Source organism: Passer domesticus, chromosome 27 (assembly GCF_036417665.1).
Source record: "Passer domesticus isolate bPasDom1 chromosome 27, bPasDom1.hap1, whole genome shotgun sequence".
NCBI lineage: Eukaryota > Metazoa > Chordata > Aves > Passeriformes > Passeridae > Passer > Passer domesticus.
The window spans coordinates 3577147-3603929 of NC_087500.1; the positions used below are offsets into that span (position 1 = coordinate 3577147).

Below are 26783 nucleotides of genomic sequence, written 5' to 3' on the forward strand. Positions count from 1 at the left end.
CAGCACCGAGCCCTGGCTTTATTTGGCCGGTCCCGGCTCTCCGCCGAGCTCGGAACACTTCATTCGTTCCTGCCAATGACTCCGGGCCGGGCGCGTGTCCCGCCCGGTACCGGCGGCATCCGGCGTCACGGCGGGCGCTGCCCGGCTCCGGGCGCTGCCCGGGCTTGGCCGCGGCCCCGCTGGGGCGGGAGGCGGGCCGGGGCTCACGCCAGCGTGGGGAGACGCTCGGGAGTGGGCGGCGGGGCCGGCACGCCCCGTCCCCGGGGAACCGGGCGGCCGACTGCGGGGGGACTGAGCGCTCGGGAGCCGTTTTACCGGGATATCCCCCCCACCCCACTGGCAGCGCCGTGTCCGTGAGGGCTGTGTCCGCTCCGTGCCCGGCCCGGTGCCCGGTGCCGCCGCCGCACCGGGGCAAGGCTGCCCGCTCGCCGCGCCCGGCGCTCCCTCGGCCCGCAGTCACGGATTGTTCCCCGTGGGAGCGTGGCGTGGCGGTTCCCAGGCAGCGGCGGGCCGTGAGCAAACGGAGCGGCGCACAGCCGGGACGCTCCCGGTGCTGCAGCAGGCACCGGTGACCGGGGCTCTGGCACTGCCGCCGCCGCCCCGTGGGTACCGCGCGCCCGTGGGAGGTTTCTCGGCGGGGAAGGAGCCCCGTTCCCGGTACCGCTGCCCGGTGGGCCTGTTGACGTCATCGCGGCCCGTGACGTCAGCGGCGGGGGGTTCACGGCCGCGGTTCCCGCCGCGGGCGGGGCGATGGCGCCGGAACTACGACTCCCACAAGGCCGCGCGGCCGCACCCCACCGGCGGCGGCCAATGGCAGCGCGGCGGGCGCTCAGGCAACGCGCACGTGGCGGCGGCGCGGGCCAATGGGCGGCGGCGGCGGCCGTAGCCCGATGGGCCGGGGAGGCCGCGCTCCGCGAACAAAAGGCGGCGGCGGCGGCGCCAGCGGGGCCGGAGCGGCAGCGGAGCGGGGCGGCAGCGGGGCCCAGGTGAGTGCCGCGGCGGCTGCAGCGCCGGGGTCCTCCCGCGGCCTCTCTCCCCACGCGCCCGGGGCGGGAGCCGCGCTGGTTGCGGCCGGCCGCGGCCCCCATGGCGGGCGAGCGGCCCTCAGCGTGAGGGAGCGGCCGGGCTCGCTCGGGCGGCGGGCGGGGCGGTGCGGGGCGGACGGAGCCCGGGGCGGACGGAGCCGCTCGCTGCCGCCCTTGCGGGGGCTGATGCCCCGCGGCGGCTCCGGGGTGCGGTGGTCACGGCATGGAGATGGGAAAGGGTCCGGATTTATCAATTTTTTTTTATCCTTTAATCCAAGGGGGTTTTGCCCGAAGCGCTTTCCTCTCTGCCGTGAGGAAAATCCTTTCGTGGCCGTGCTGGAGGAGCAGCCCCGTGTGGGGATCGCTCTGTTCCTGTAGGAGCACGCACAGCCCGTGTGTCCCTCCCTGCCAGGACAGCCGGCCGTGTTCCAGCTGTCCTGTTTGCCGCTTGCAAACACCTCCTGTTTGCCTTGCTGCTTTCGAAATCCTCGTCCTGCTCGGCAGACTCTCCCTTCTCTGTGTTGAGCAGTTTGCTGTCTGCAGGCTGAAGACTGAGCTGCACCCTGACTATCCTGTTTGTGGGTGTCTGTATTCTTTCTGATCCCTAGGCGGGTTTGGAGCTCAGAGTGTCAGCTCTGCGCTCCAGTGCTGCTACCCAGACCCTCCTGGGTGTCCTCTGCAGCTCTCCCCAGGTATCAGGGCTCTCCCCACGCTTCCAGCACTGCCTGAAGTGGTTCCCAAACAAGGACAGCCACAGTTGGAAGTCCTGCCCAGCTATGGTGGCCAGAGAGCTCTTTACTGCTGTTCGCTGTGCAAGTGATTTAAGGAATAAGCTTGTTAAGGAGCCCTAAGGCTGCAGAAGAAGGTGATCTTTAATGACAGGATTCCCAAATTCCCCCCTTGTGGCGCTGGGTGCCCACCAGGTCTCTGTTAGCCACATGTAGCCATCCACGGTCCCTGCTCCTCCCTGGCTGCCGTGTTTCTCTCAGAGATTGTGTGTGCAGGAGCCTCCCCCAGAGCTGGCCATGCAGCACCTGTTTGCATCACCCCACAGAGCATTTCCCAACCACAGCTGGGGGACCATGACCTCATGCTGGCTGCAGCCCTGAGCCCTCACCGGCCTCTGATGAAACACACGGCTCTGCCAGGTGGGAGCTGATGTAACTTTTCATGCTGCCATGGGCTGAAAATACTGGCTTGGCTTGAACTGTGTTAATAAATTACCCAGAATGGAGGGGAGGGGCTGCTTTATGGTGTGGGTTTGTTGACACAGTTCTGGGCAGAGTGGGTGTCAAGCCTTCACTGGAGAGGGAGTCCTGTCCTCCTGGTCTGAAGGGTTCAATGCAGCACAATAATAATCTGGATCTCGGAGAATTCCATGTCTGAGCACACATTCTGTGTAAACCCAGACTGAGTTACACCTCTCCTTCTGGTTAGAAGGAAAACAAACTAAATCAATCTCTGTAATACTTTTTCTCCCCTCTCAGAGCAGACTGTGTCACACTGAGCAGTGCCACATCCCTGATCTCCTGGGAGTCAGGGAGGCTCCACCTGAGTTCTGTGTCAGGAATGCCTCCCTGTTTCTCCATCTGTGTTTCCTCTGGATTTTTTGGGTGCACCCTTCAGCTGGTTGCTGATATATTGGTGCAGATATATCAGTTGTGTCACAGCAGACACAACATCCAGCTCGAGGGCTCTTGCCTGCCTCTGATTTTCTTTGTCAATGCAGTCAGGAAACTTTCTCCAAGCCTCAACTTACTTGCATATATTTGGCAGGTGATGTTTTGAGGGAATAAGTGCTGCTGAGCTCCTGAAAATATTATCTAATCCGTGTCTCTTGCTTGCTAGCAAAGGCTGGAATTCAGCTCTTTTTGAAATAGAGGGTATGGATGATGAGAGAAGGGTATCTGAGGTGTTGCAGGGAAGCTGTTGGTGTTGGAGCCTCTTTGAATGAATGCAAATCATTCATGGAAATCTGTGGCACTTGTCCTGCTGACATGAATCTGCCCCTGTGTGTGGTGGGTGCAAGGTCTGGGGCTTGAAATGCTGAGAAAATTGCAGATCAGTCTTGGCTAATGAGTGATGAACAGAGCAGTGTAAGAGAACGTTGTTATCCCTCCCACAGCTTGTGCTTTGGGCAGAGAAAAGGACATTTTCCCTGAGTTTACCTTCAGAGGTGCAGCCTGTGCTCTCCCCAGCACTGCAGGTGCTAAACATGACTGAAAATAAAATTAATTCTGACAGATGAGAGTTTGAAGCTGTCTCATTCCTGGGAAACTGAGGAGATTCAGCTCCTGTGCCTCTGTAGTGACCCTGCCTGGTGTTAGCAGAGCAGAACAGTGAGTTAATGGAGCTGCAGAGCACACACAGCCAGGAATTGCTGATGCCCTATGGATTGTTTTCCTGCTGATCTCTTAGCTTAACAGTTCAGCAGACTGAAGCAATTGCTTTGTACTCCCTGTCCCAGGAGAAAGGCAGGGTTAGAGCAGTGGAAAAACTGAGTGAGGGGTGTGATTAAAGACTTGCTAATGTTTAGGAGATGTGAAACTCTGGCAGATAAGGTCAGAACAGCCTCATTGCTGCTGTTCTGTTGCCATGACACAAGGATGTTATTTTTCATCTACTGCTATTGTAAGAATTCTGGAGTTTCCTTTCTTTACCCCAGTAGTGTTACTGCAAAAAATGAGGTGATGAAGTTGTGAGGGAAACCAAAGGAGCAGCAGAATGGAGCAACATAAAAAAGACCAGAAATGGTTCTGGGAAGGGAACAGCTCTGCTTTGTGACCCTCGGGTTTAAGGAATCCCATGCATTTCACTTGTTCCCACTGAGGTTTTTTACAGGACTAGTCTTAATAAGACCTGAGGGACAGCCTAGCTCCAGTGTCCTGCAATTGCAGGATATTCATCAGCCTGAGTGGTTTAATTTGTAATTGTGGTCTGAAGTTCTGCAGTGCTGCTCAGAGCTGTGTGACACCCCGGAGAAATGACAAATACTTAGGTTTCTTAAAGAAATATGTTTGCCATTTTCTTTTACCCATCTGCTTCTGCTGCAGTGAGATGTGACACTGTTTCTGTGGAATTGATGGATTTTTGAAGGGGTTTGAAGCAGGAATATTGCAGCTCCCTCTCAGGCAGAACAAATGGTGCCTGCAGGTATTGTGGGAGCAGGTTTGCTCTCAGAAACAGCTCTGCTTAAAGCACAAATTCCAGTGGAAAGTTTTGGGCTCTGCAGTACAGATGAGGTGTGTGTGAGGCTGGGCAGTGCTGTGGTGCCTGTGGGACCGTGTCTGTGTGTGCCTGCAGGATTGGTTTGGGGTTTGGTGTCCTCTGGCTGCTCACAAGAGCTCCTCTCTTCTCAGGCCACCTTGGGGCTAATAAACTGACAGAGCTGTTCCAGTAGGCAGCTGGGGCAGGTGTTTCCAGTGGCAGGAGTGGGGGCTGAGTCTGATGAAAGATGGGGTGCTGCAGAAACATTGCCTGATGCTGTTTTGAAATGGGATTAAATTGGAAGCTGTGCTGCAATCCTGTTCAGGTTTTACATCAGAACTCTTTGAAAGTGGGACTGCACTTTTGTCTTTTCCCTTTACTGTAGTTTTGTGATTTTTAACCCTGGGATTGCATTTGAAAAGATGGCAGTGGTAAAGTTGACTGCTGGTCCTTAAGCACAGTTATGAGCTTCCAGTAATAGCACTCAGTCTGGCCTGGTTGGTTTTGGGAGCTCAGGGAATGCAGCCTGCCTCCTCCTATGGAGTAGGAGTTGGGATGGACCCACCTCCTCCTTTCTGCTCCAGGGAGAAAAGTTCTTTATTTCTAATTGTGGCTAGTTAATCGCTGCCTGTTCTGCGTTTGCTTGTAGGATGAATAGCCCAGCTGATTACTAATGGTTGTTACCCAGAGGGCAGCACAGGAAATAACTGGAATTTGTTAACTGTTTCCCTCTGCAGTGGGGTATGTGTTTTGTGAGGGCAGGTAGTCTCACTGAGCAGTTCTGGTACTTGGCTGTCCAGGTGCTCAGGTGAAATCTGAATTCTTTTTTTCCTTTGCTTTGCAGCTCTCCCAGAATCCATCCCAAGGGTGGTTTTGCTTCCTGCCACACTGGCAGTGCTTGGGGAACAGTGACATGACCCCAGTCACTCAGAATGCAGGAGGAGCTGCTGCTTGAGCCTCCCTGTCAGCAGTCTGACCCCCAGACACACCAAACCTGCTGGCTGGTCCCAGCACTCAGTTCTGATGTGTGACACATGCAGACAGGGTCACTGGGGTGAAGTATTCTTTTAAATAAGTGTTTATGGCAGCTAAAAATAAATGGAACTTTGACATCTTATAAAAAAAATACACTCTTGAGGCCAGAAATCATTTGCTTACATCAATTTGGAATATACTCGAAAAGAGAAGAAAACCATACATAGGAAAGGGACTGAATTTGGAATTTTTCTTAAAAAGAACAACCCCAAAACCAAAACAAACTGTCTAAACTTCATCTTTGTTGTTGTCTTGAGCATCTTATTCTGTCAGATGTAAAGCTCCTTCCAAGAAATCTGGTTCTGAAGCAGGAAAAAACAGTGATGTAAACCTATTCTAGTTTTGGTAATCCTGGCAGTGTTTTCTTTTCCCTTTAGAAAAGGGATGGGGATTGCTGACATGCCCACAGTCAGGCTTGGCTGGGAATGTGGGATACCTTAGAGAAGTGAGTAGGAGGGAGGGGATCCCTCCCTGGAAATGCACCATAAAAAGGAGGTGGGTTACACCAGGAGCAATCCTGGGGTGCTGCCCTGGATGTGAGGGGATGCTCCAAGCTGTGGGTTTGGGAAAGGCTTGGGACAAGCTGCAGGCATTCTGCCTTTCCCTGCAGACAGGGCTGGATGAAAATAGTGTGCCTGGCAGGGGAAAGGGTAGAAGTTTTAATCAAAGTGAGTAGTTCTTGCTTATTGGGGAGTTTTATGATCTTACATGAAATTGGTTTGCCTTGGGTTTGTGTTGAGCTGAGTAATGCAGAGTTCTTTGCCAGAACAGGGCTGTGTTCCTGATGGATTTTTGTTTTTTTTCCCCATCCAGACTAAGTAGCCATGTCAGCCAAAGCCATCTCTGAGCAGACAGGGAAGGAGTTCTTGTACAAGTACATCTGCACGTCCTCTGCCATCCAGAACCGCTTCAAGTATGCCCGGGTCACGCCAGCCACGGACTGGGCACGGCTCACCCAGGACCACCCCTGGCTCCTGAGCGAGGTAAGGACAGCAGGCTCTGCCTTCTGAGCCCTGAGCACTGCTCCTGACCCTTCCTGAGGGACCAGTCCCTGCTGCTGCTCTGCTGCAGGCACTCCCAAGCCTGATGAAGAAACAAATCTTTCTTCAAGGCTCCGTGTCGCCTCATGGGGGGCTGATTATTCCTTTGAGAGTGTGAAATACAGGAGCAGAGAGAGCTGTGAAGCAGTTGCTCATAACTGCACAGAAGGTGAAGGAGGTTGATTCAGACAGAGATGTCAAAGCCTTGCTCTCTGAAATCAGAGTGCTCTCCCCATGTCAAGTTAGGACACTTAGATTTTTTTGAATCCAAGCAAATGTCAGGGAAAACTTCCTTTTTAAAATTTTTCAGTGCAAAATAATTTATCTCTCTGTTTCATATCCTCACACTTTCTGGAGAGAAAACATACCCAGAGCTCTTTTTTCTTAGCTGTCCAAGCTGGCTCTTTTCCAGTGGTTAATTATATTAAGTCATTGGCTGGAGAATGTGAATGTCTCGTAGTCCTTGACTGACTGACTGATTGAAGCCCTGCACTAATTAGATGTTCCGTGCTCAAGTGCCTGAATGAACTGCAGGAGGAGATCAGCAGTGCTTCTGAAAGCCTTGCAGGAAGCCAGAAGGGAGCAAGGTTGCTCTTGGGCCTTTAGGACAGGTTCTGTAAGGCTGAAAAGGGCTTCAGGTCCAACAGCAAGACCACGCTCAGAGTCCTTTCCTGCAGCACAGTGTGTTCTGACTCTGGAGTTACTGAAGTTCCAGGACATAACAGTGGTGCAGGAGAATGACACCCACTTCTAGTTTGGTTCTTTAAAAGGATATTTGCAAGCTAGAGATGTGTGTAACCCAGGAGCAGCTATCCATGGGTATCTTATCAAGAATGACACCCAGTTCTAGTTTGGTTCTTTAAAAGGATATTTGCAAGCTAGAGATGTCTGTAACCCACAGCAGCCATCCATGGGTATCTTATCAAGAGCCACACTCAGCTGGCTGAAATGTGCATGACCCTGGCTCTAGCCACTCTCATAAGCAAAATGTAGTGACAGCAGGAGCTTTTTTTTATTTTTGTAACTGTCTGTGTCTGTCATGACTTTTATTGGGTTTTTCATCAAAAAAAGAACAAGCTGTCACCTCAGCTTCTGATGTCTGCTTGCAGCTGAGTAGAAACAAGGCAGCTTTTCTCAAAGTACAGCATAAGAAAACCCAAACTTGCAGGCATATTGTAGCAGGAGCTGGATTTGCCAAGATTAAAGGAATTTTACAAGGATGGGTGCTGTGCAGAACTGATTTAACTTTTTACTTCACCATTTGCAGAGAACCACTCGACCAAAATCACTTCCTAATGCTTTTTCCTTTAAATCTCTTGCCCATCCTCTGCAGCGTTTAGTGGTGAAGCCAGACCAGCTCATTAAGAGACGTGGGAAGCTTGGACTGGTTGGGATTAACCTCACTCTGGATCAGGTGAAGGCTTGGCTCAAGCAACGCCTGGGCCAGGAAACCACGGTGAGTTCTTCACTTTTGTTCCCAGGACAGGAAAAAAGCTGTAAAATCCCTGGTCCTCTGTTACAGCCAGCCCCTGAGTTTTGGCTGATGACTGAGTGTTACTTCAGGCCCTTATTTTAACTCAGTGCTCAAATATGGGTCTCCTCAAGTCAGGTCTCATAAGCTCTTGGGGATGTATTTCACACCCAAGATAGCTCAGCTACATCAGAAGACATAAAATCAGCAAGATGTCTTCTGTGGTGGTGTTGGAAACAAAAAGGTTTTAATAAAAGGCAAAATAACAAACTCTTTACAGAGAAAAACTGAGCCTGGTGCCAGAGGTTCTTGCTCCTGCTAAAACGCCTCACAAAAGCAATTAGTTTTTGTTCTTTTCTTTTTCTAGTAAATTGCTCAGGCTGGACTTTTTGGCTTCTGTCCAAATAGCTATCCTTAAGTTTGAGGTGAAGTCCCCAGATCCTATGAGATGCCTTTTCACCTAATTGAGGAGAGAAACTTCTGGATTTATTTCCTTTTTAAGGGGAAAAAGGATAGTTTTGTCACTCTGTCAACAGGAGGCACATTCCTATACAGTGCTACCACGTAATATTTATTTTCCTGGGAATGACAGTGCAGAGCTAATGATAATGAAGTGCCTGCCATCCCTGCTGCTGTGTGTTGGGAGCTGATGGAGTTGTGCTGCCTCAAGGAATTTATGGCTTTGGCCCTGCTGGGATTGATTTGGCTCTGAGCCTGTGCAGCAGGAATTGGGAAAGAGCAGGAGCAGCACTGTGAGTGCTCCCTGTTGGGAAAACCATGGGTGTGGAAATTACTCCTTTAGCACAACACAACAGCCATATCAAAAGCAAGGTCTGGGCCACAGGCTCAGGACCACTGGTGTCCTCAGAAGCAGGGAGTGTCCCCCAGTGTCTTTTGGGTTTGGATAACAGGAAAGTGCCTACACAGAACAGTTCCTGCACCCATAAGAAGAGGCTAAAGGAGTCTCTTGCTCTTCTGTGCTCCCTGATCCCATTTCAGGGTGAACATTACTCTGAGGCCTCTGCTCCTGCCACTAGCTCAGGAATTCCTCACTTCTGAATTTTCCAGTACTGCAAGTCCTCTCAAGGCCTTGTGCTGAGCAGGGCCCAGTGGCAGAGCTGTCCTGGTGTAATTCTGATACCCCTCTGTCCTGTTAGGAATGGGAAGGGTGACTGACTCCTGTAAGCAGATATCCTGGGCTGCCAGTGCTGAGTGCTGTGCTGGACAGGGAGCACAGTGCAGAGGGAGCCATTTCAGAGCAGTGCTGATTAACTCTCAAAGCTTCCCATGTGCTGGACAAGTGTTTATGGGTGTTGACCTTGTTTTCTGTCCCCAGATTGCTAATGCCAAGGGAATCCTAAAGAACTTTCTGATTGAGCCCTTCGTCCCTCACAAGCAGGTTGGTACACCATTCAAGCAGCCTTTCAATCTCTTTGGGCTTGCATGCTTAGCTGGATGGGTAGAGTGGAGAAAGCAGAAGTTTGGGAGTGTGCTGTTGAGCTGACAGTGCTGCTGCACACTCCAGGCAAAAACATCTTCTGCATTTCCCTACTGAAATTTTAAGTAGAAAATAAATTAATACACCTTCATATTCCTCATGATTTTTTAATCAGTTTGCCAGTGCAATGAAGACTCCTAAGAGAGTACATCATAGCAAGGGCACTACAAAATAAATATAACTGCAATTATAACAGAAGGGCCTGCCAGACACTTCTGAACACAGATCTTTTTGTTAATTATAATCATTGCTGAGATAATATCACTGTTTCCTTTTCCTGATTCAAATAAAAATGACTGGCAAGTCTTTCTCAGTGTCAGGGCTACTCTAGCACTGCTGCTCCTTGGGAAGCTTGACTTGGGCTCAGCTTCTCCAATCCCAGCACTGTCACAAGAGCTTTTGTGGTCACTTGTCCCTAAAATGCTTGTCCCTGCACAGGAGGAAGAGTTCTATGTGTGCATCTACGCTGCCCGTGAGGGGGACTATGTGCTCTTCCACCACGAGGGGGGTGTGGATGTGGGAGATGTGGATGCCAAAGCTCAGAAGCTGCTCGTGGCAGTGGATGAGAAGCTCAGTGAATCAGATGTGAAGAAGCATCTCCTGCAGCATGCACCAGCTGACAAGAAGGAGTAAGTAGAGATGCAGTTGTGGGTGGGAGCAGCCATGCAGCAGCTGCTCTCTTTTATCTCAGTGCCACATCCCTCTGTTTTCTTAACCCTGAAGCTCACTCTCCTGCCCTTCTTGCTGGTCTCCAGAATATGCCATGCATCCTGAATCCAAGCTCTCTGACCTTATCTCAGCTGCCTGTAAAACCCAAAAATAAGGTTTCCTAGTGCTGAGCCTTTACTTGGCAGCAGCTCTTGTCAGCCTGCTTAGGTCTCAACCTGAGACTGGAGGCATGTGCTGAATTCTGATCCTTTGTGCCAGCACACAAGTTTCTTTTGTTTAGTGAACTGGTGATGAGATGTGGCTCTGACTGCTAATTCAGAACTTCCCTCTCCCTTGCTCTGGCCTGATCTCCAAAGTTATTCTCCTGTTCTTCCTTCTGCAGGCTTATCTGTGGATCTCAAGGCTTCTGCATCTCCCTCAATTAGATGCCCATATCTAGTTAGCCTAATATGAGTCATGGTTTTTCCAAACATAGCTTAATCCTTGCTGACATTGTGCAGTTCTGAAGGGTGAAGGAGCCTGTCACTCCACCAGTTCACTGCAGCCTCCTGCCCATCACAGCTGAGGCAGCTCAGATCTGACAAAGATGGCTATCAGCAGGGAGGCAAAGATGTGCTTCTGTCTTGTAGGGAGATAAATCGGACTGCACAGTTCTGACAGTTGTGAGCAACTGTGTCCTCAGCAGAGTTTGGTGGAGGGTAATTAAGATGAGTCATCAAGGTCTTCCTTCCCTTGAGTCATCCATCGCCCAGGCTTCATCCAGAGAAGATGAATGAGAATGAAAGAAATTGATGCCAAGTAGATTTGCAGATTGCCACTAATACCAATGAACAGAGCAGGCTGTACTTAGATTTGGCTGCTTTCATTAACTTGTGTTAATTCTTTTCCTTTTTTTTTTTTTTTTACAGCGTCTTGGCCAGCTTCATCTGTGGCCTGTTCAACCTTTATGAAGATCTGTATTTTACGTACCTTGAGATCAATCCATTAGGTAATGAATATTTTGGGAAGCAGAACTTTCTGTTCTGAATTACTGAAATGTGTTCTTGGTCCTTCCTTTGCTTCTGTAATTCACAACAGCAGCAGGTGCCATGTGCAGGAGTATGGACATGGCAGTGATCTGTCATTGAGCTGTTCATTCAGTGAATTACAAATGAGGAAATGAAAAATTCCCTTGAAGGGAATGTTAGGGCAGAGCTGAAGAATAAAAAAATTGCACTGTAGAACAAAATAGCTCCTGAGACCGGGCCTGGACCATGGCCACAGTTACTGGTTAATTCCTCAGGGGACTTGCTGGGGCTGGTTGATACTGCCCAGTGCCAGGGGAAGCAGCAGTCACCCAGCTCTTGCAATGATGCCTGTGTGGTACCAGCTGTTGGAGTAAATCTGTGATGTGTCTCTGTCCAACCCAGAGCTAATTGTGATGTTTTTCCCTGCAGTGGTGACTAAGGATGGTGTTTACATCCTTGATCTGGCTGCGAAGATTGACGCCACGGCTGACTACATCTGCAAAGTGAAGTGGGGGGATGTGGAGTTCCCCCCTCCTTTTGGCAGGGAAGCTTACCCTGAGGCAAGTGACAGCTGGAATTCCTTCACTGTGTCCTGAATTTGTCATTGCTTGTATGCCACATATCACTGAAGGGGTATCAGGGACCGACAAAGGTGATACAGAGACTCCATCATCAGGAGGCATAGAAAGGCACTTTGTTATTAGAAATCCACAGTTCTTGTAGAAACAATGGTGGATCTAGGACCTGACTGGCCTTTAGGAATCTTCTCTCACTTATTGGTCAAGAAGGGACAACTCCTTGTAAACATCTTTGACAAACAGAGATTGCCTGCCAGGTGCAGAGGTTGAGATAATAATTGTTTTAATTCTTTCTCTGAGCTTTCTCACAGCTTCCCAGGAAAACCTGGGAAAGAGCTATGTCTCTCTCTGTTCAGAGGATGTGTGATTACCATATCCATGCTGTTGCTGTTTCCAGTGGTTTTGTTGCTGTGTCTCAAGTCCCTTGGCAGTGCTGTCCATGGGTAGCTGTAGTCCTAGGACTGCTCACAATCACACTCTGAACTGCAGTTGCTTCCCAGCTCTGTTTGGTCAGTTCTTTAATTCAAAATTGACTTTTTTTTTTTAATGGAGGCTGATATTTAACTTTTGTCAGCTGCGTGCCAGAGCTCTGTGCCTGTGCAGAGCCTCCTCTTGTGCTTCCTGCCCACGCTGCTCCCCTCAGCATCACTATTTTTCTCTTGGAGCAGTGGTTGCTGTGGGAGCTGACATTCCCTCAGTGTTTCAGTGATGGTTCTGAGAGCAGAGCAGCAGCTGTGTGCACATGCTGCATCCAAGGGTGAATCCAGAGAAAATAATCACCATTTCTAAAACTTAGAAGTAAGAAGATGTTAATACACCTATTTTTCCAAAAAGTGAGGGCAATTTACAATGAGCACTTTACAATAAAGCTGGCAGTGCCTGTTCCCTCTCCAAATTCCCTGGCTCTGTACTGCTGGATGCACAAGCACTGCTGCAGACAGGTCCCAGCAGCTTCAGAGGCTGTTGGAAGTAGAGCTCTCTCCTTAATTATTCTGTTACTTATTTCAGGGGTCTGTTCTTTTCTCTCCAAAAAGATTTCTGTCCTGACTTTTTCATTTTAATGATTATAATTATGCTTCAGTTGGAAGGTTTTTGTACTGTGGCCAGAAAATCCATTTAGCTGTTCCTTTCCATGTAGCTTGCTGGATGCCAACACTCAACTCAGTTTGCTCTTAAAAGGATTAGTTCAGTTTTTGTCTCTGAATCATCCCTGAGTCCCTGGGAAGGTTGTTATGGCAGAGTCTTTGCTGGGAATGTTAATGAACTCTGATGAAGTGCTGCTCAGCAGTCTGGCACACTGGGCTGCAGGGGCACCACGTTGAGCCAAATTAAAGCTCTCAGTGATTATGTTCCTGGCTCCAGCACAGCCAGAGTGGTCACCATGGGTGAGATGATTTTTAGATTTCCTGAGGTCTCAGTCTCGGACAAGGCCAGAGCAGAGTTGACAGTTCTGTTCAGATTTTGTGCCTGTTGTGTGATGGAGGGATGGAGCTGTCCCTGACAAATGCTGGGTTTGTAGCTCTGCTGTCCCTGAGGTGTGATTGCTCTGTGTGTCCACATAACCCAGCACTGTGAGCCCTTGGGATGGAGAAGGGTACAGGGGGAAGCTGAGGTTGTGCTGCTCTCTCTGCAGGAAGCCTACATTGCTGACCTGGATGCCAAGAGTGGGGCCAGCCTGAAGCTCACAATCCTGAACCCCAAAGGCAGGATCTGGACCATGGTGGCTGGTGGTGGTGCTTCAGTGGTGTACAGGTAATGGAAGTGAGGATTTCGAGTGCTGGGAGAACATAATTGCTGCAGCCTCTGGAAAGCAGAGTCTCCTAAAGCCATTTTTCCTGCACTGTGACTGTTTGGGATCTCTTCAGAGTGAAGATGCTGTGCAGATATTTCACCAGGCTATGGAACATAGTGTCAGCTATGGAATTTAATTTTGGAAGGGTTAGGGCTAGATACAATTTCTTACAGAGATACAGTTCCTTTCTGACTTACAAAGAAACAAGGTGGTTGGAGGGTGTTGAGGGTAATATGATTTTTGTAGTGGCCCCTGAGTTTGCTTCTGGGGGGCATGACAAGGTTAATCGTGGCTGGCACCAAGATGAGAGCAGTTGTTTTTAGCAGACAACACTGTCCCTCTGTTAAGAATCCCACTTCCCCAGGGATTTGAAATACTTTAGGAACTTTATAGTGACTCAAATGATACCTAATCTCATCAATAACTGCTTTTTGTGTTGTTAGTGACACCATCTGTGACCTGGGGGGTGTGAATGAACTGGCCAACTACGGGGAGTACTCAGGAGCCCCGAGTGAGCAGCAGACCTATGACTATGCTAAAACCATCCTGTCCCTCATGACCCGAGAGAAGCACCCAGAAGGTAAGGGAGATGCTCAGTTCCAAAGCTGTGAACCTGTCTGGCAGAAAAACCTGGATAAATCTGGGCTGTTACTATGCTTAGCCTTCCCTGGCAGAGCTTCCAATGTACTTCTGCCTTCTGAACGAATCAGGGCTGGATTTCTGTCAGCTCTTGCTTCAAAGAGAGGACTTGTGGTTTTTCATGGGGCCTGAGAGATCCTTATCAAACATTCTTGCTTGGTGCAAAGCTCTTATCTTGCAGGCTCTACTAAACTTAGCTGCTTTAGGGTTTTTTTTTCTGCTAAATACAGCTGGTTACTCTGCAGCTTTGTTTCACTTTATGTCCTTAACTGCTTCCTGATCTAGGAGTACTCTGCTCTTGAGATGGCTTTACTTACCTGTGTTTCTTCCCTCAGGGAAGATCCTGATTATCGGAGGCAGCATTGCAAACTTCACCAATGTAGCAGCCACCTTTAAAGTAAGTGCCCAGCCTCAAACACCAGCAAACACACAGCTGTCAGCCCCCAGCCCTTCTTCCCAATTCCATCTTTGGCTGAGGCTCATAGTCCATCTCTTCCAGGAGTTTGAGATGATGGGACAGGGTAAATGTCTGGCTGCCTGGCTCACCTGTCCTGCATGTTTCTTTTAGGGCATTGTGAGAGCAATTAAGGATTACCAAGGCCCTCTGAAGGAGCATGAGGTGAGGATCTTTGTACGAAGAGGAGGCCCGAACTACCAGGAAGGGTTACGTGTCATGGGAGAAGTTGGTAAGGACCAAGCTCGTCCTGAAGTTTTATTCTTGTCTTGTCTCTTCCACTGCCTTTCTGTGGGGGTTTCAGTCGTTGGTTTCTCTGGGTCTGGATTAAAGGCACTTGAGATAGTAATTCATGTTGGGACTCAAGTGTTTATTATTTCTTATCAGTAAAACAGTCTCACTACTGAGTTCAGCTTTTCATTAGAAGGCACAAAATGGCCAACATCTCTTGTTACAAGGTCCTTTAAGACTAAACTATCCAATTAAGAACTGACACTTAGATTGTTTTCTCTTTTAACCCAATAACTGATCCCACAGAGCCCATAATGCAGACTTCTGTGCCCAGTTACAAAATGCCACCCAAACCCATGAAGAAGGAAGAAGCAGCATGAAGAAGAAACCCAGGATGACACTCTGTGTCCTCCGTCTTGCTTTCATCCACATCATACCAAAAATCCCAAAACCTCAATTTCTCACCAAGTGATACACCTACACTACTTTCCATAATCTGTTTCACACTTTTGTGGATTCCAGTCTATCTTGAAGTCTAGGAAACTTTCTAAATGCATGAGAGTCAAAGTCAGGGCACCCCAGAGCAGACAGAGAAATATTCCCTTGGTGCCCTGGCCTTCCACAGCTTTCTGCCGAGCTTCCCCCTGAGTTCTGCTGACTGCTCTTGTGTACTTGCACAGGGAAGACCACGGGGATCCCCATCCACGTGTTTGGCACGGAGACCCACATGACAGCCATCGTGGGCATGGCGCTGGGGCACCGGCCCATCCCCAACCAGCCGCCCGCCGCAGCCCACACCGCCAACTTCCTCCTCAACGCCAGCGGCAGCCCCTCGGTGAGTGAGCCCCCTGAAAGGGGACAGGGTGGGGAGCCCTGGGGGCAGCTGCCCGTCCAAACAGGCTGGAAAGGCATTTTGGCCACTGGTGTATTTGTAGGAAGCTTTAGGGAAACAAATGTGGCTCTGCTGGTGCTGTTTATCCAGAGAGGACACCCGTCTCACTCGTGCAGAAAATGTGGCCTCTCAAAGCTGCCAGTGTGACTGTTGAACCTGCTGGGTCATTCAGCTTTCTGCTGCTTGACTGAAAACTCGTTTTCTTTGGTTTTATTTGTAGTAGGCCAGTATTGTATTTGCGGGGTGCTCCGTGGCAGGAAGGAACAATGAATCTGACTCCATGTTCTCAGAAGGCTAATTTATTATTTTATGATACTATAATTTTTTAAAGAATACTAAACTATACTATACTAAAGAATACAGAAAGGATACTTACAGAAGGCTAAAAAGATAATAATGAAAACTTGACTCCTTCCGGGGTCCTGACACAGCTTGGCACTAATTAGCCAATGAGTGAAAACAACCCACAGCAGAAACCAATGAAACAACCACCTGTAGGTAAACCAGCTCCAAACACATTCCAAAGGAGCAAAACACAGGAGAAGCAAATCAGATGATTATGGTTTTCCTTTTCTTTTTTGAGGCTTTGCAGCTTCCCAGGAGAAGTCCTGGGTGAAGGGATTTTTCAGAAAATGTGACAGTGACAAGGCCCCCTCCTCCTCTGTGCTCCAGGCCATACCTGGAGCACTGTCTCTCACTGACTTGGCTTCTGAATCTTTCAGACTCCTGCTACGAGCAGAACCGCCTCCTTCTCTGAGTCCAAACCAGATGGCATTGCTCCAGCTAAGAAGGCAAAACCAACAGCACCTCTTGGTAAGTGCAGCCCTGGGAGTGCTGCTGGCAGTGCTCTGCTGTTCCCAAAGGCAGGATGGGCAGGAGGCAAATGCTTTTTTTCCCTGGCTATAAAAGGAAGCAGTTTGTGGTACCTGGCTATCTTTCTCTTGAGTGTAGTTCAGTGGTTTAGCAACTTCACTTGTGCCATGAGCTCATACACAGCAAGTCAGAGTTGCCCTGATCTGGGATGTTCAGGAACAGCACAACGAGAGGAAGTACAGTGAGAGGAATCCAGTCTGCTTGTTTTTAACAAGAGCAAACCCAAAAGCCCTGAGTGCTGTGGAGAGGAGAGCAGGGCTGCTGCAGCAGCTGCCTGGGTGCCTGGCCAGCAGGCTGGCAGCAGGCAGCTCTGTCATGCCACTGCATGAGTGATTCTCTCTTCAACAGATTCAGTCCCAGCCTCGAGATCTGGTTCAGGTAGGACCTGTGTGACCTGCTGAATGTGCCTGGCCTCACTGGCAGCTGACTTTTTTTAGTTCTTTGTTTTGTTGCTGTTTTATCTCTCCAAAAGTTTGCTGTGTTGTCTAGTCCTTCCCTCCTGCCCAGCATTTTTAGCTGTCACCATCTTCTCATCTGTTTTTTCAAGTGCAGATCACACATGCCTCTGCACAAATATTTCCTATTTCTGGGGGAGAGAGGGCCAGGTCTCAAACAAACTTCGTTTTTTCTTCCCTCCCCCCACACAACCACCACAGAGAAGAACAGCCTGAGGCACGGAGTGAAAAGCTCTGTTCTCTTTGCTTTCCAAAAGGAGGAGTGACCAATAACTGGTATCTTGTTTCAAAGGGAAACAAAGTAGTGCAGGGGTACTGGTTATCAGGTTTGGAAAGTACAGAAAAGTCACAAATTAACTAAATGTTGCCTTAACAGTCCAGCAAACCATTAAAGCTTGTGCTCAGTGAAGTTATTTTATAGGGACTTTAAAACTCTGTTGGGCTCTGTGCTGTGTGAGAATAAACTGCTGAACTGGAGGCAAAGCAGAGCTCCAGTTACCTCCCTTATCATGAGGAGGGACAGTAGAAGGGGAATTCTTGGGTTGTTGCTCTCAGACAAACATCATTGCCTCTCTGCATCTGCATTTTGGTGTTCCTGGGAACACTCCTGGTACCCCCTTGCAGGAATCTGCCAGATAAACAGAATTTTCAGTTTCCTAATAGCAAGTCATGTTGCAGTGAATCCGAGCTGTGAGTGTGTAGGGCTGGAGAGCAAGGACTGATTTTTTGTTGAAGCCAGAGGAACAGTGTCCTGTTTAATCTCTAATGCTGTTTACCTTTGATCCAAATCCAGGAAGAACTCAGCAGTAGCCCAAGCTGGCATCAGCAGGTGGATCAGCTCTGATTTTTTACAAGTTTTAAAATTAATTCTGCCTGGAGTCAGAAAGAGAGACTCATTGTGGTGCTGTGACAAGTGGTTTAAATAGACTTTAAGCCAACAGTCCATCCTCACTGGCTGAACTGTTGCTTTTCCTGTGACTCTGTCCCCTGAAGCCAGGTTTTGGGCCATATATAAATTCTTGGAGCCATGAAGTTTGTGTTGGATTCTGATCATTAAAAAAAAAAAAATAGAAAAGAAAACCCAAGTATGTTGAGCTCCTTTTATTTTCTTTGTGCCCCCATTTCCTGCCCTTTATGTTTTTTAAGTTTTCCATCATTCTACTCTGGTGCCCTGACCAGCCTCTCATGGTTCACCCAGACTGTGAGCTATCTGCAAGTAAATACATGAAATTCAAACTTCTCTTCAGCTTTGCATAAGAAAACTGGGAGAAATATGAAAGGCTCATGAGAGGAGAGGCAGTTTTTACTTCTCTCTCAGACCAGCTGCCTCCTGTGGTTCACTTGCCCATTTAGTGAACCCCAAAACCTGGCTGTTGTGTTCAGAATCCAAGGAAGGGATTGCTAATTAGTTTCTTAATTTGCACAGTGTGGCTCCTCCATCCTGCAAACTGCAGTTCAGTTTGGAGGAGGGGGAACACACCCCCCCAGGAGCCTTTCAGCAGCCGTTTGGCGAAGCTGCAGTTTGTGTTTGCTCAGGTTTGAAGCTGGATTGTTGTTTTTTTTCCCTTCTTTCTGAGCAGGTAAAGCCACAACCCTGTTCAGCCGCCACACCAAGGCCATCGTGTGGGGGATGCAGACCCGGGCTGTCCAAGGAATGCTGGACTTTGATTATATTTGCTCCCGGGACGAGCCCTCAGTGGCTGCCATGGTTTATCCCTTCACGTGAGTAGCCTGTCACTGTGTCACTTTTCCATTTCCCTCCAGCTCTTCTGTGACCTTCCTCTTCTCTCAGTGTCTGTGGTTCTTTAGTGGGGCTCTGCCCTGGTCTCTGTCCCTGCTGGAACACCTTCTCCTCTGCTCCCTTCCACCCCTGGGTTGGCTTTGTAGGCTGCTTTCTTCAACCATTGATTTTGGGCTGTGCTGTTGAAACAGCTTAGTCTTCACCACAGAATTGAAGTTCCACTTTTTATAAGATATCCAAATTCTGTTCTTCACTTAGTGTGTAAGCAGGTTTGGCTACCTGGGCTTTCTTTCCAGCCCCCTGGCTCAGCAAAGGCAGGCAGGCTGTGCAAGGCTTCTTCCACTCACCTGCTCTTGGCTGTGTGCTTGTCTAAGACACCTTGATTTGTGCCTGCAGCAGCAGGAATTACCCCTCCAATTATTATCTGGAATCATAGCAGCTCTGCTGACAAGCCAAAGCAGGTATGCAACCAAACAAAATTTTTAAAAAAATAAAATCTTGTTCATATTCTTTCCAATAGCAGCAGGGATTTCTTAGCAGGCAGGAAGCCTGTGGATCCTTTGGTGGAATAGAGTTCCCCTGTGGTGTTTACCCTCTTTTACCCATCCCTACAGGGATGAGAAGGGCTGTTGGGTGTGCATGAGCTGTTTTATTGTACCTCCTCAGTGTGGGGGTCTCCCTCCAAGCAGGGAGAAGGAAAACAGCAGCTGTTGCTTCCAGTACAGTGAGGTGGGAGCCCAGGGCCAGGCAGGAGCTCTGGTTCATTCCTGTGGCATTTACAGACATCCTGGAGAGCTGATGTCTAATCAGCCTCTGTCCTGCAGAGAATTTCTCCTCTTGACAATTAAGACCTTGTACTGTTATTCTGCAGCTCTGATGGTAATTGCAGCTCTGTAATGACTTCTCAGCAAGTGCAAACCTCAGGGTACTGAGTGCAGGCACACCCATGTCCATAGGTGAGTGGCAGCCTCTGGCAGTGCTGCACTTGATTAAGGAGGAAAAAGCAATAGGGATTGAAGTTAAAGGCTACCTGTAATTATCTGATTCTGCTTGACCTTTTGGAGGGAGCCAGGCTGGCAAAACCTGGAATGTTCTGTCAGGAATGTACTGGTATGGGAGCACAGCCAGTATCCACACTCAAATGCCTGCCCAGACTTCAGTGCAGTTCCACTCAGAGCATCTACTGTGTATAAATACCAACAGTGAAACCTTCCCAGGTGCTTCCCCTCCAGTGCCTGTGGGATGGACAGAACCCCCTGTAGCAGGATTGGGAAGCTGACTGGCCCTCCCACTGCAGTCCTGGCTGTTCACTACAGCTACTGGTTTGCTGTTCCCTCAGTCCAGTGTTAGCACCAGCCCAGTGACACAGCTTTGCCTCTCATTCATTACTCTTTCTGTGCCTCATTCTGTCTTCCAGCTTGGAGTAGAGTTAAGGCTCTGGTAACTTCACTGTGGGAGAGCTTATTCATCTTGCTGGATGCCTCTGTCCCCATTAGCCCGTCTCCTTCCATATGCTGCTCTGTCCTATTCTCTGAAGAACCTTCTGCTGTCATATGGTCCCTCCCCAGACATGCTCACGTGCTCGTGAGTGTCTCAGTCAGCTCAGGGACTGAGAATGGGGTTTGTAAACTCCTCTGTCTGCATGCACTGTGTCCCTTTGCCTTTCTAGCAGCCTTCAGGTCAGGGCTTTCTCTTCTTCTCTCCCACAGCGGTGACCACAGGCAGAAGTTCTACTGGGGCCACAAAGAAATCCTGATCCCAGTCTACAAGAACATGTCAGATGCCATGAGGAAGCACCCAGAGGTGGATGTTCTCATCAACTTTGCATCCCTGCGCTCTGCCTACGACAGCACTGTTGAAACCATGAATTACCCTCAGGTGAGTGCAGGATCCAGAAGAAGCCCAAATGAAGAAGGAAGACCCTGTCAGCATGGTACTGGGGTTTCTTAGACTATCATGGCATTAGCAAATTGTCTAGGTTTTCTGACTTAGCAGATAACCCCCAGTTCTAACCCTTTACAGAATGTAAGGAGGATACTGAGGGTCCTTGGCAAATCCTAATGCTGGACTTGCAATTTGTTTAAAAGGATCTTGGTGCCTTTTGGGTTAGCAGTAACTACTTCAGGCTGACTATAATAGAGTGCACAGAGTGACCTCCCAAGCATGACCTCTCAGGGGCCTGATAAGAGGCAGCTCTGTGGGATACCAGTGGTTTTCTTTCTCTTTTTTTGGCAGATCCGCACCATTGCCATTATTGCTGAGGGCATTCCAGAGGCCCTGACACGCAAACTGATCAAGACAGCTGATAAAAAGGGAGTCACCATCATTGGGCCTGCAACTGTAAGTACTGATGGCCACCTGCTCTTGTCTTTTTAACCTTCAGATCAGCTTTCTGCAATGGATGAAGTGCATCCTACAATCCCCTTTGTCTTTGCTCACAGGAAGTGCATGCCAGTATCTCACCTTAAAGTATTTGCCATCCTCCCTTCTCTATGGAAACGCTGCCTTACACAAATGTTCCTCGGTTTCATGATTTTAAAGGACTTTACACCTTTTTCTTATAGGTTGGTGGGATCAAGCCAGGTTGCTTTAAGATAGGCAACACAGGAGGCATGCTGGATAACATCTTGGCATCGAAGCTGTACCGCCCTGGCAGCGTGGCCTACGTGTCCCGCTCCGGAGGGATGTCCAACGAGCTCAACAACATCATCTCCAGGACCACTGACGGGGTCTACGAGGGGGTGGCCATTGGAGGAGACAGGTATGAGTTGGCACCTTCAGCAGACAATGGTTTTTTAAGTTGGTCAGCAGAGGAATTGTTGGTAATTTGGAGAAGGAAGAGCAGGTTGGGTGTTAGTTTTTCTTTCAGAAAAGTATATTAAATAAATTTCTACCATTTCTCCTGATTGCACACAGATATCCTGGTTCAACTTTTATGGATCATGTCTTGCGTTATCAGGATACTCCAGGAGTGAAGATGATTGTAGTACTGGGGGAGGTGAGTGAGACCACTTAACTCTCTGAGAAATAACTGTGTGTGGCTTTTGTTTTGGGAGCATCTGACCTGGTTGCAAGGATGCTAAATAGCAGCTTCTACTGTTCTTGTATATTCCTAATTTTATTTCTTGCTGCTTTCGTCAAAAGAAATTGCATGTATTCCACAGGCAAGCATAGTTTTCCCTATTAAAAAAAAAAGAAAAAGATAAATCAGGAGGTTTGTTCTGACACTTCAGCCATTATTCTGTGGAAAAAAAGAGAAAAAACTCCCAGCAATGCTTCTTTGTATGTCTTGGAGCTGCTTTTATCAAAAGTGCAGCTGTAACCATCTCTCTCTCCCTGCAGATTGGGGGCACAGAAGAGTACAAGATCTGCAAGGGTGTTAAAGAGGGCCGGATCACCAAGCCAGTGGTGTGCTGGTGCATTGGCACCTGTGCCACCATGTTCTCCTCAGAGGTATGTGTGAAAATGGGGCAAATGCATAAAATAGGAGTATATCCACAACAGGAAGGAAAACACAACTTCACTCATTGTACCTAAGCCTTCCAGAATGGGCAGTAGTAACTTTAATGTGTAAAAGTTCATAAATACAAATGATAAAGATATGTTGTGCTTCTATAGTTCTGTCACAGGAAATTTCCAGGGGATTCTGCTTATTTGTGAAGGGAGCCCAAAGATGCCAGGGAAAGCAACAAATTGCAATAGCTGCCTGTTTCTGGAGAGGGGATGGCAGAGATCTGTGTTAAGCAGCTCTGAAGTGGGGCAGTTTTAGGAGGCAGAAAGTGAATGAGCCTGGAGGGATTCCAGATCAGAACATCCCTGTGATTGCCCTGTTGGCTGTGACTGCAGCCAGGAGTTTTGGTAGCCCACAGGAGACAGATGTGCAGCCACTGGTGTTCCCAGCCAGGGCTCTGTTCTGCTGCACTCTCTGCAGGTAACAATCTCTATTTCTTAGTGCTCTCTTTTCCTGTTTGTAGGTGCAGTTTGGCCATGCTGGAGCTTGTGCCAACCAGGCCTCTGAAACTGCTGTAGCAAAGAACAAAGCCTTAAAGGAAGCTGGAGTGTTTGTTCCCCGGAGTTTCGATGAGTTGGGAGAGCTCATTCAGTAAGTCACACTCACAGGGCACCTTCAGCAGTGGACAAAAGCTGTCAGGACACTGATCCTGGCCTGATAGAGAATATATTTCTGCTTAAGGAAAGCAGATTCTACTTATTGTGGGGTTTTAATGTCTAGGTTAGATCACCTCTCTTGGATCTCTTAGAAGGACCAAAGTTACAGAATGGATTCTCTCCCTAGGTCTGTGTACCAGGATCTTGTGGCCAAAAGAGTGATTGAACCAGCTGAGGAAGTGCCTCCTCCAACTGTGCCAATGGATTACTCCTGGGCAAGGGTGAGCTGTGCTGGTTCAGCTGCTTTTGGGTTTCTTGCAATCAGACAGGGCATTGGCTGTGGTTCTGGATGCCACGTTGGGGTTTCACCTTGTGCTTTGTAGCGTTACTTGTGCTGGTTCTGGGCTGCGGGAGCTGCTCTGAGGGCAAACCTGAAGCATGGCTGTTTGCCTGCTCTGCCTTGTGCTGCCCCTCTCTGCTGGTGTGAGGTTTAACATCCTGTTTTTACTCTGCAATTCCAGGAGCTGGGGCTGATTCGCAAACCAGCTTCCTTCATGACCAGCATCTGTGACGAGCGAGGACAGGAGCTGATCTATGCTGGGATGCCCATCACTGAGGTCTTCAAAGAGGAGATGGGAATTGGAGGGGTTCTAGGCCTGCTCTGGTTTCAGAGGAGGTGAGGCGGTTCTTGTGAAAGCTTGCAGATTCTTTGGGGTTTTTCTTGTTTATTAATAGAATTTTAATTTAAAAAAAGTAACTCCAGGATTCCTTTGTGAGGGCAGATTGACTGGAATGCCATCTCTGTGTTTCCTCCATGACACTATATCAGCATTTTGAGTTGCATACAGTGTGTTTTAATCTCAGGATGAAGTTTTCCATGAGTCTTGTGGTGCATTGAGGAAACTTCTGTATTCTAGCCCTGATTCACACTCTGTGACTACTTGTGTCACCTCAGCTCTGGTGAGGCTGGGGACTTTACAAACATTTGCATTTGTGCTCTGCCCCTGACTGCTGTGGTGTCTGTGCCCAGGTTACCCAGGTACGCCTGCCAGTTCATTGAGATGTGCCTGATGGTGACAGCAGACCACGGGCCAGCTGTGTCTGGAGCCCACAACACCATCGTCTGTGCCAGGGCTGGCAAAGATCTGGTTTCAAGCCTCACTTCTGGCCTTCTTACTATTGTGAGTACCTGATATTCAGGAGGTTTAGCTTTGCTACTCATTACTCTTCTGGTTTTTTTTACTACTGATTTTTGGATTGGCTGCAGAGTCAGACTGGTGGTGTCTGTCCACTCACACTTTGAATTTCAACTCTAATAGTTTGGTTTTGGTTTCAAATCTCATCCATTTTTTCAGTCAGCCAGACTAGTTTGTCTCCTTTGAGTCTAGAAATATTTCATAGTAGCCAAATTTCTGTCAGTGTTGACTGTGGTTGCCTGAACTCTGACAAGAGTTACTAAAACAGACACTGGATTGCCTTTTCCCCCACATTGTCTCTAGCAGAGATGCACTGGCTCCAAATTGGCATTCATGTGAGAGATAAGCAAATGCTTTCTCTCAGGTGCTTGCCCAACTCTAATGTCATGAATGCCAGAGACCAGGAGGGTGGATGGGGGAGATAATCTTGGGTTTGTATCTTAATTGTCGAGTCCTTTGATGTTACTGCCTTTGTTCTGCACCCAGGGTGACCGGTTTGGGGGAGCACTTGATGCTGCAGCCAAAATGTTCAGCAAAGCTTTTGACAGTGGGATTATCCCCATGGAATTTGTGAATAAGATGAAGAAAGAAGGGAAGCTGATCATGGGCATTGGACACCGAGTGAAATCAGTAAGAAAACTGCTTTAGGACAGACTGGAGGGATTTTTAGGGATGGGTGGGGGAAGAGCAAAAACAAAGGGAAGAAAATCAGCAAGTTTCAGAATTGACCAAATTCTCCCAAATCTACAAAGAGTATCAGTAGGAGGCAGCATCACTGACTGTAATGTGCTCTGAATTTGCAGATAAACAACCCTGACATGAGAGTTCAGATTCTCAAGGACTACGTGAAGCAGCACTTCCCAGCCACTCCGCTGCTGGACTACGCGCTTGAAGTAGAAAAAATCACAACTTCCAAGGTGAGGGGTGCCAGCTCTGAACTGCTCTGGGCACTGCTTCTCATGGCAGGGAAAGTGACTGGGCCCTAGCTGTATTTTCAGCTCAGTGCTTTAAAATTGTTGCTGGGGATTGTGTCTGGGGTGGAGTTGAAGCCAAGTACAGCTGCAGTTTGGGAAGGCTGAAGGCATTTGGCTACCAGGAAAATGCTGAACAAGCCAAACCATCCTCTGTGTGGCCACTGTCCACACTGGCACTGCTGGGTGTAAATCCCAGGCTGTTGGCACATGTGCTGGCCCTTGGCAGGGAACCTCTGGGGGCTGAGCCAAGGGACCCCTTGTTTTGGGTTGATTTTCCAGCATTCCTATTGAGTGTAGCCCTTGCTCAGGCTGCTGGGCTGGTGTGTCCCCAGCTACAGGCAGCCTCAAATCAGCAGTGGAAGGTGCCATGTGAACACCATTTGCACTGTTGACATCTTTGTTGGGGTGTTTTTATTTCCTGCAGAAACCAAACCTTATCCTGAACGTAGATGGCTTCATTGGAGTGGCCTTTGTTGACGTGCTCAGGAATTGTGGCTCCTTCACACGGTGAGTGAGGGGAAGCTGTTCCTGGATGGTCCTGTGAAGCTGCACTGCCAGCTCCTGAGGGGCAGAATTCCATGACATGGGAAGGAAACAGCCTGGCTTGGCTTTTGGGGGCAGAAAGCTGCCAGGGGAATTTGTGTGGCTTCTGGCACTAGAGCAGGTGGCAGCCCATCTGAGATTGATTACCAGGAGCCATTTATTTTCCTCTGTTTTGCAGGGAAGAAGCAGATGAATATATTGATATAGGAGCTCTCAATGGCATCTTTGTACTGGGCAGGAGTATGGGATTCATTGGTGAGTTTGCCTTGTCCTCCCTGCCCCTTCCCTCCTCCTGGGGCTGCCCTGCCTCAGGAGCACCAGACAAACCTGAAACCCAGCGGGATTCAGAAATCCAGCTCAAGGCAGAGACTAAAAGGGATGGGAATTTTTAACATACACCACTGTCCTTTCAGGACACTACCTGGACCAGAAGAGATTGAAGCAGGGTCTGTACCGTCACCCCTGGGATGACATCTCCTACGTCCTGCCCGAGCACATGACCATGTGAGGAGCTGCTGTTGCCTTGGAGTGCTCCAGGACAGAAGCCTGGCCAGGGGACAGCCACAGTGGGACTGTCATGTATAAAGATGATTATTGGGACAGAGGTGTCGAGCTGCCTGGTCAAACTGTGCAAAGCGACTGTTTTATAAGGATAGAAACTTACTCTAATAAAACCAAAACTTGTGCTATTCCCTCTGTTACCTGCTGTATTTAATACCGTCTCTCACACTTTTATTTTTTTCTATTCTCATTTCATTTTTGTTTCCAGAAGTGATTTAGGGTTTGGGGGGTAGAGTTTGGCTCATAGGTATGCCTTACTGAACTCTGGTAACAAGCTGTACCTTTCCCATGAGGGGAACGTGCCTGTCATTCCCATAAGCCATCACTTTGGATTTTTTTTTGTTGTCTGTTGTTTTTCAATTTGTTTACCATGGTCTTATTCTTGATCTGACTGTACCTGAATCCTGGGACCAGTGCTAAAGTATAACCAATGTTACTCAAGCTGGTGTAGTAATTTAAAGTGTAAAGTTGTAACATACTGCTGTGAAAACTGTGAAATCCCTGTACTCCAGTGTCTGTATTTATGCAAACCTCTCCTTTCCTCTGACTGCTGCTCTGTGCACTGTCACTCATGTAATCTGCAGCTGCAAAAATATCTCAGTAATAATTTCAGTGTCCTCCTTGTCTGTGTACTGTAACCAAACGCAAATAAATACACATTACTAATTTATTCTTTTTCCATGTGTGACTTCTGCGAGTTGTCCCTAAATGGTGTCTAAGGAGATGTGTGACAAGTTGTCATTTAACAAAATAGCCTTCAAAGCAATTACTCCTCAGGGTCTGTTTCAGGTGATT

The 26783-nt window shown here is 48.6% G+C and overlaps 1 protein-coding gene across 1 annotated transcript; it reads left to right on the plus strand.

Moving 5' to 3' along the window:
• The first annotated feature begins 849 nt into the window (after positions 1–849).
• On the plus strand, positions 850–26658 carry ACLY (ATP citrate lyase). The gene is made up of 28 exons (XM_064400043.1): positions 850–986; positions 6081–6250; positions 7641–7763; positions 9115–9177; positions 9715–9905; positions 10854–10933; positions 11382–11516; positions 13168–13282; positions 13766–13902; positions 14297–14358; positions 14530–14647; positions 15327–15481; positions 16261–16351; positions 18447–18588; positions 20317–20485; positions 20843–20947; positions 21172–21368; positions 21524–21605; positions 21950–22060; positions 22582–22709; positions 22902–22995; positions 23236–23390; positions 23745–23895; positions 24397–24540; positions 24714–24827; positions 25309–25391; positions 25606–25682; positions 25841–26658. The coding sequence occupies exons 2-28, from the start codon at positions 6092–6094 to the stop codon at positions 25933–25935; spliced, it is 3276 nt and encodes a 1091-aa protein (XP_064256113.1). The 5' UTR covers positions 850–986; positions 6081–6091; the 3' UTR covers positions 25936–26658.
• The last annotated feature ends 125 nt before the right edge of the window (positions 26659–26783 follow it).

What these genes read in the sequence shown, in the direction of transcription:
- ACLY (XM_064400043.1), top strand. Translation starts at nt 6,092, where the DNA reads ATGTCAGCCAAAGCCATCTCTGAGCAGACAGGGAAGGAGTTCTTGTAC. An exon ending in CCGAGAGAAGCACCCAGAAG is followed by an intron (nt 13,903 to 14,296) that starts GTAAGGGAGATG and finishes TTCTTCCCTCAG; the next exon opens with GGAAGATCCTGATTATCGGA. An exon ending in ACGTGTCATGGGAGAAGTTG is followed by an intron (nt 14,648 to 15,326) that starts GTAAGGACCAAG and finishes GTACTTGCACAG; the next exon opens with GGAAGACCACGGGGATCCCC.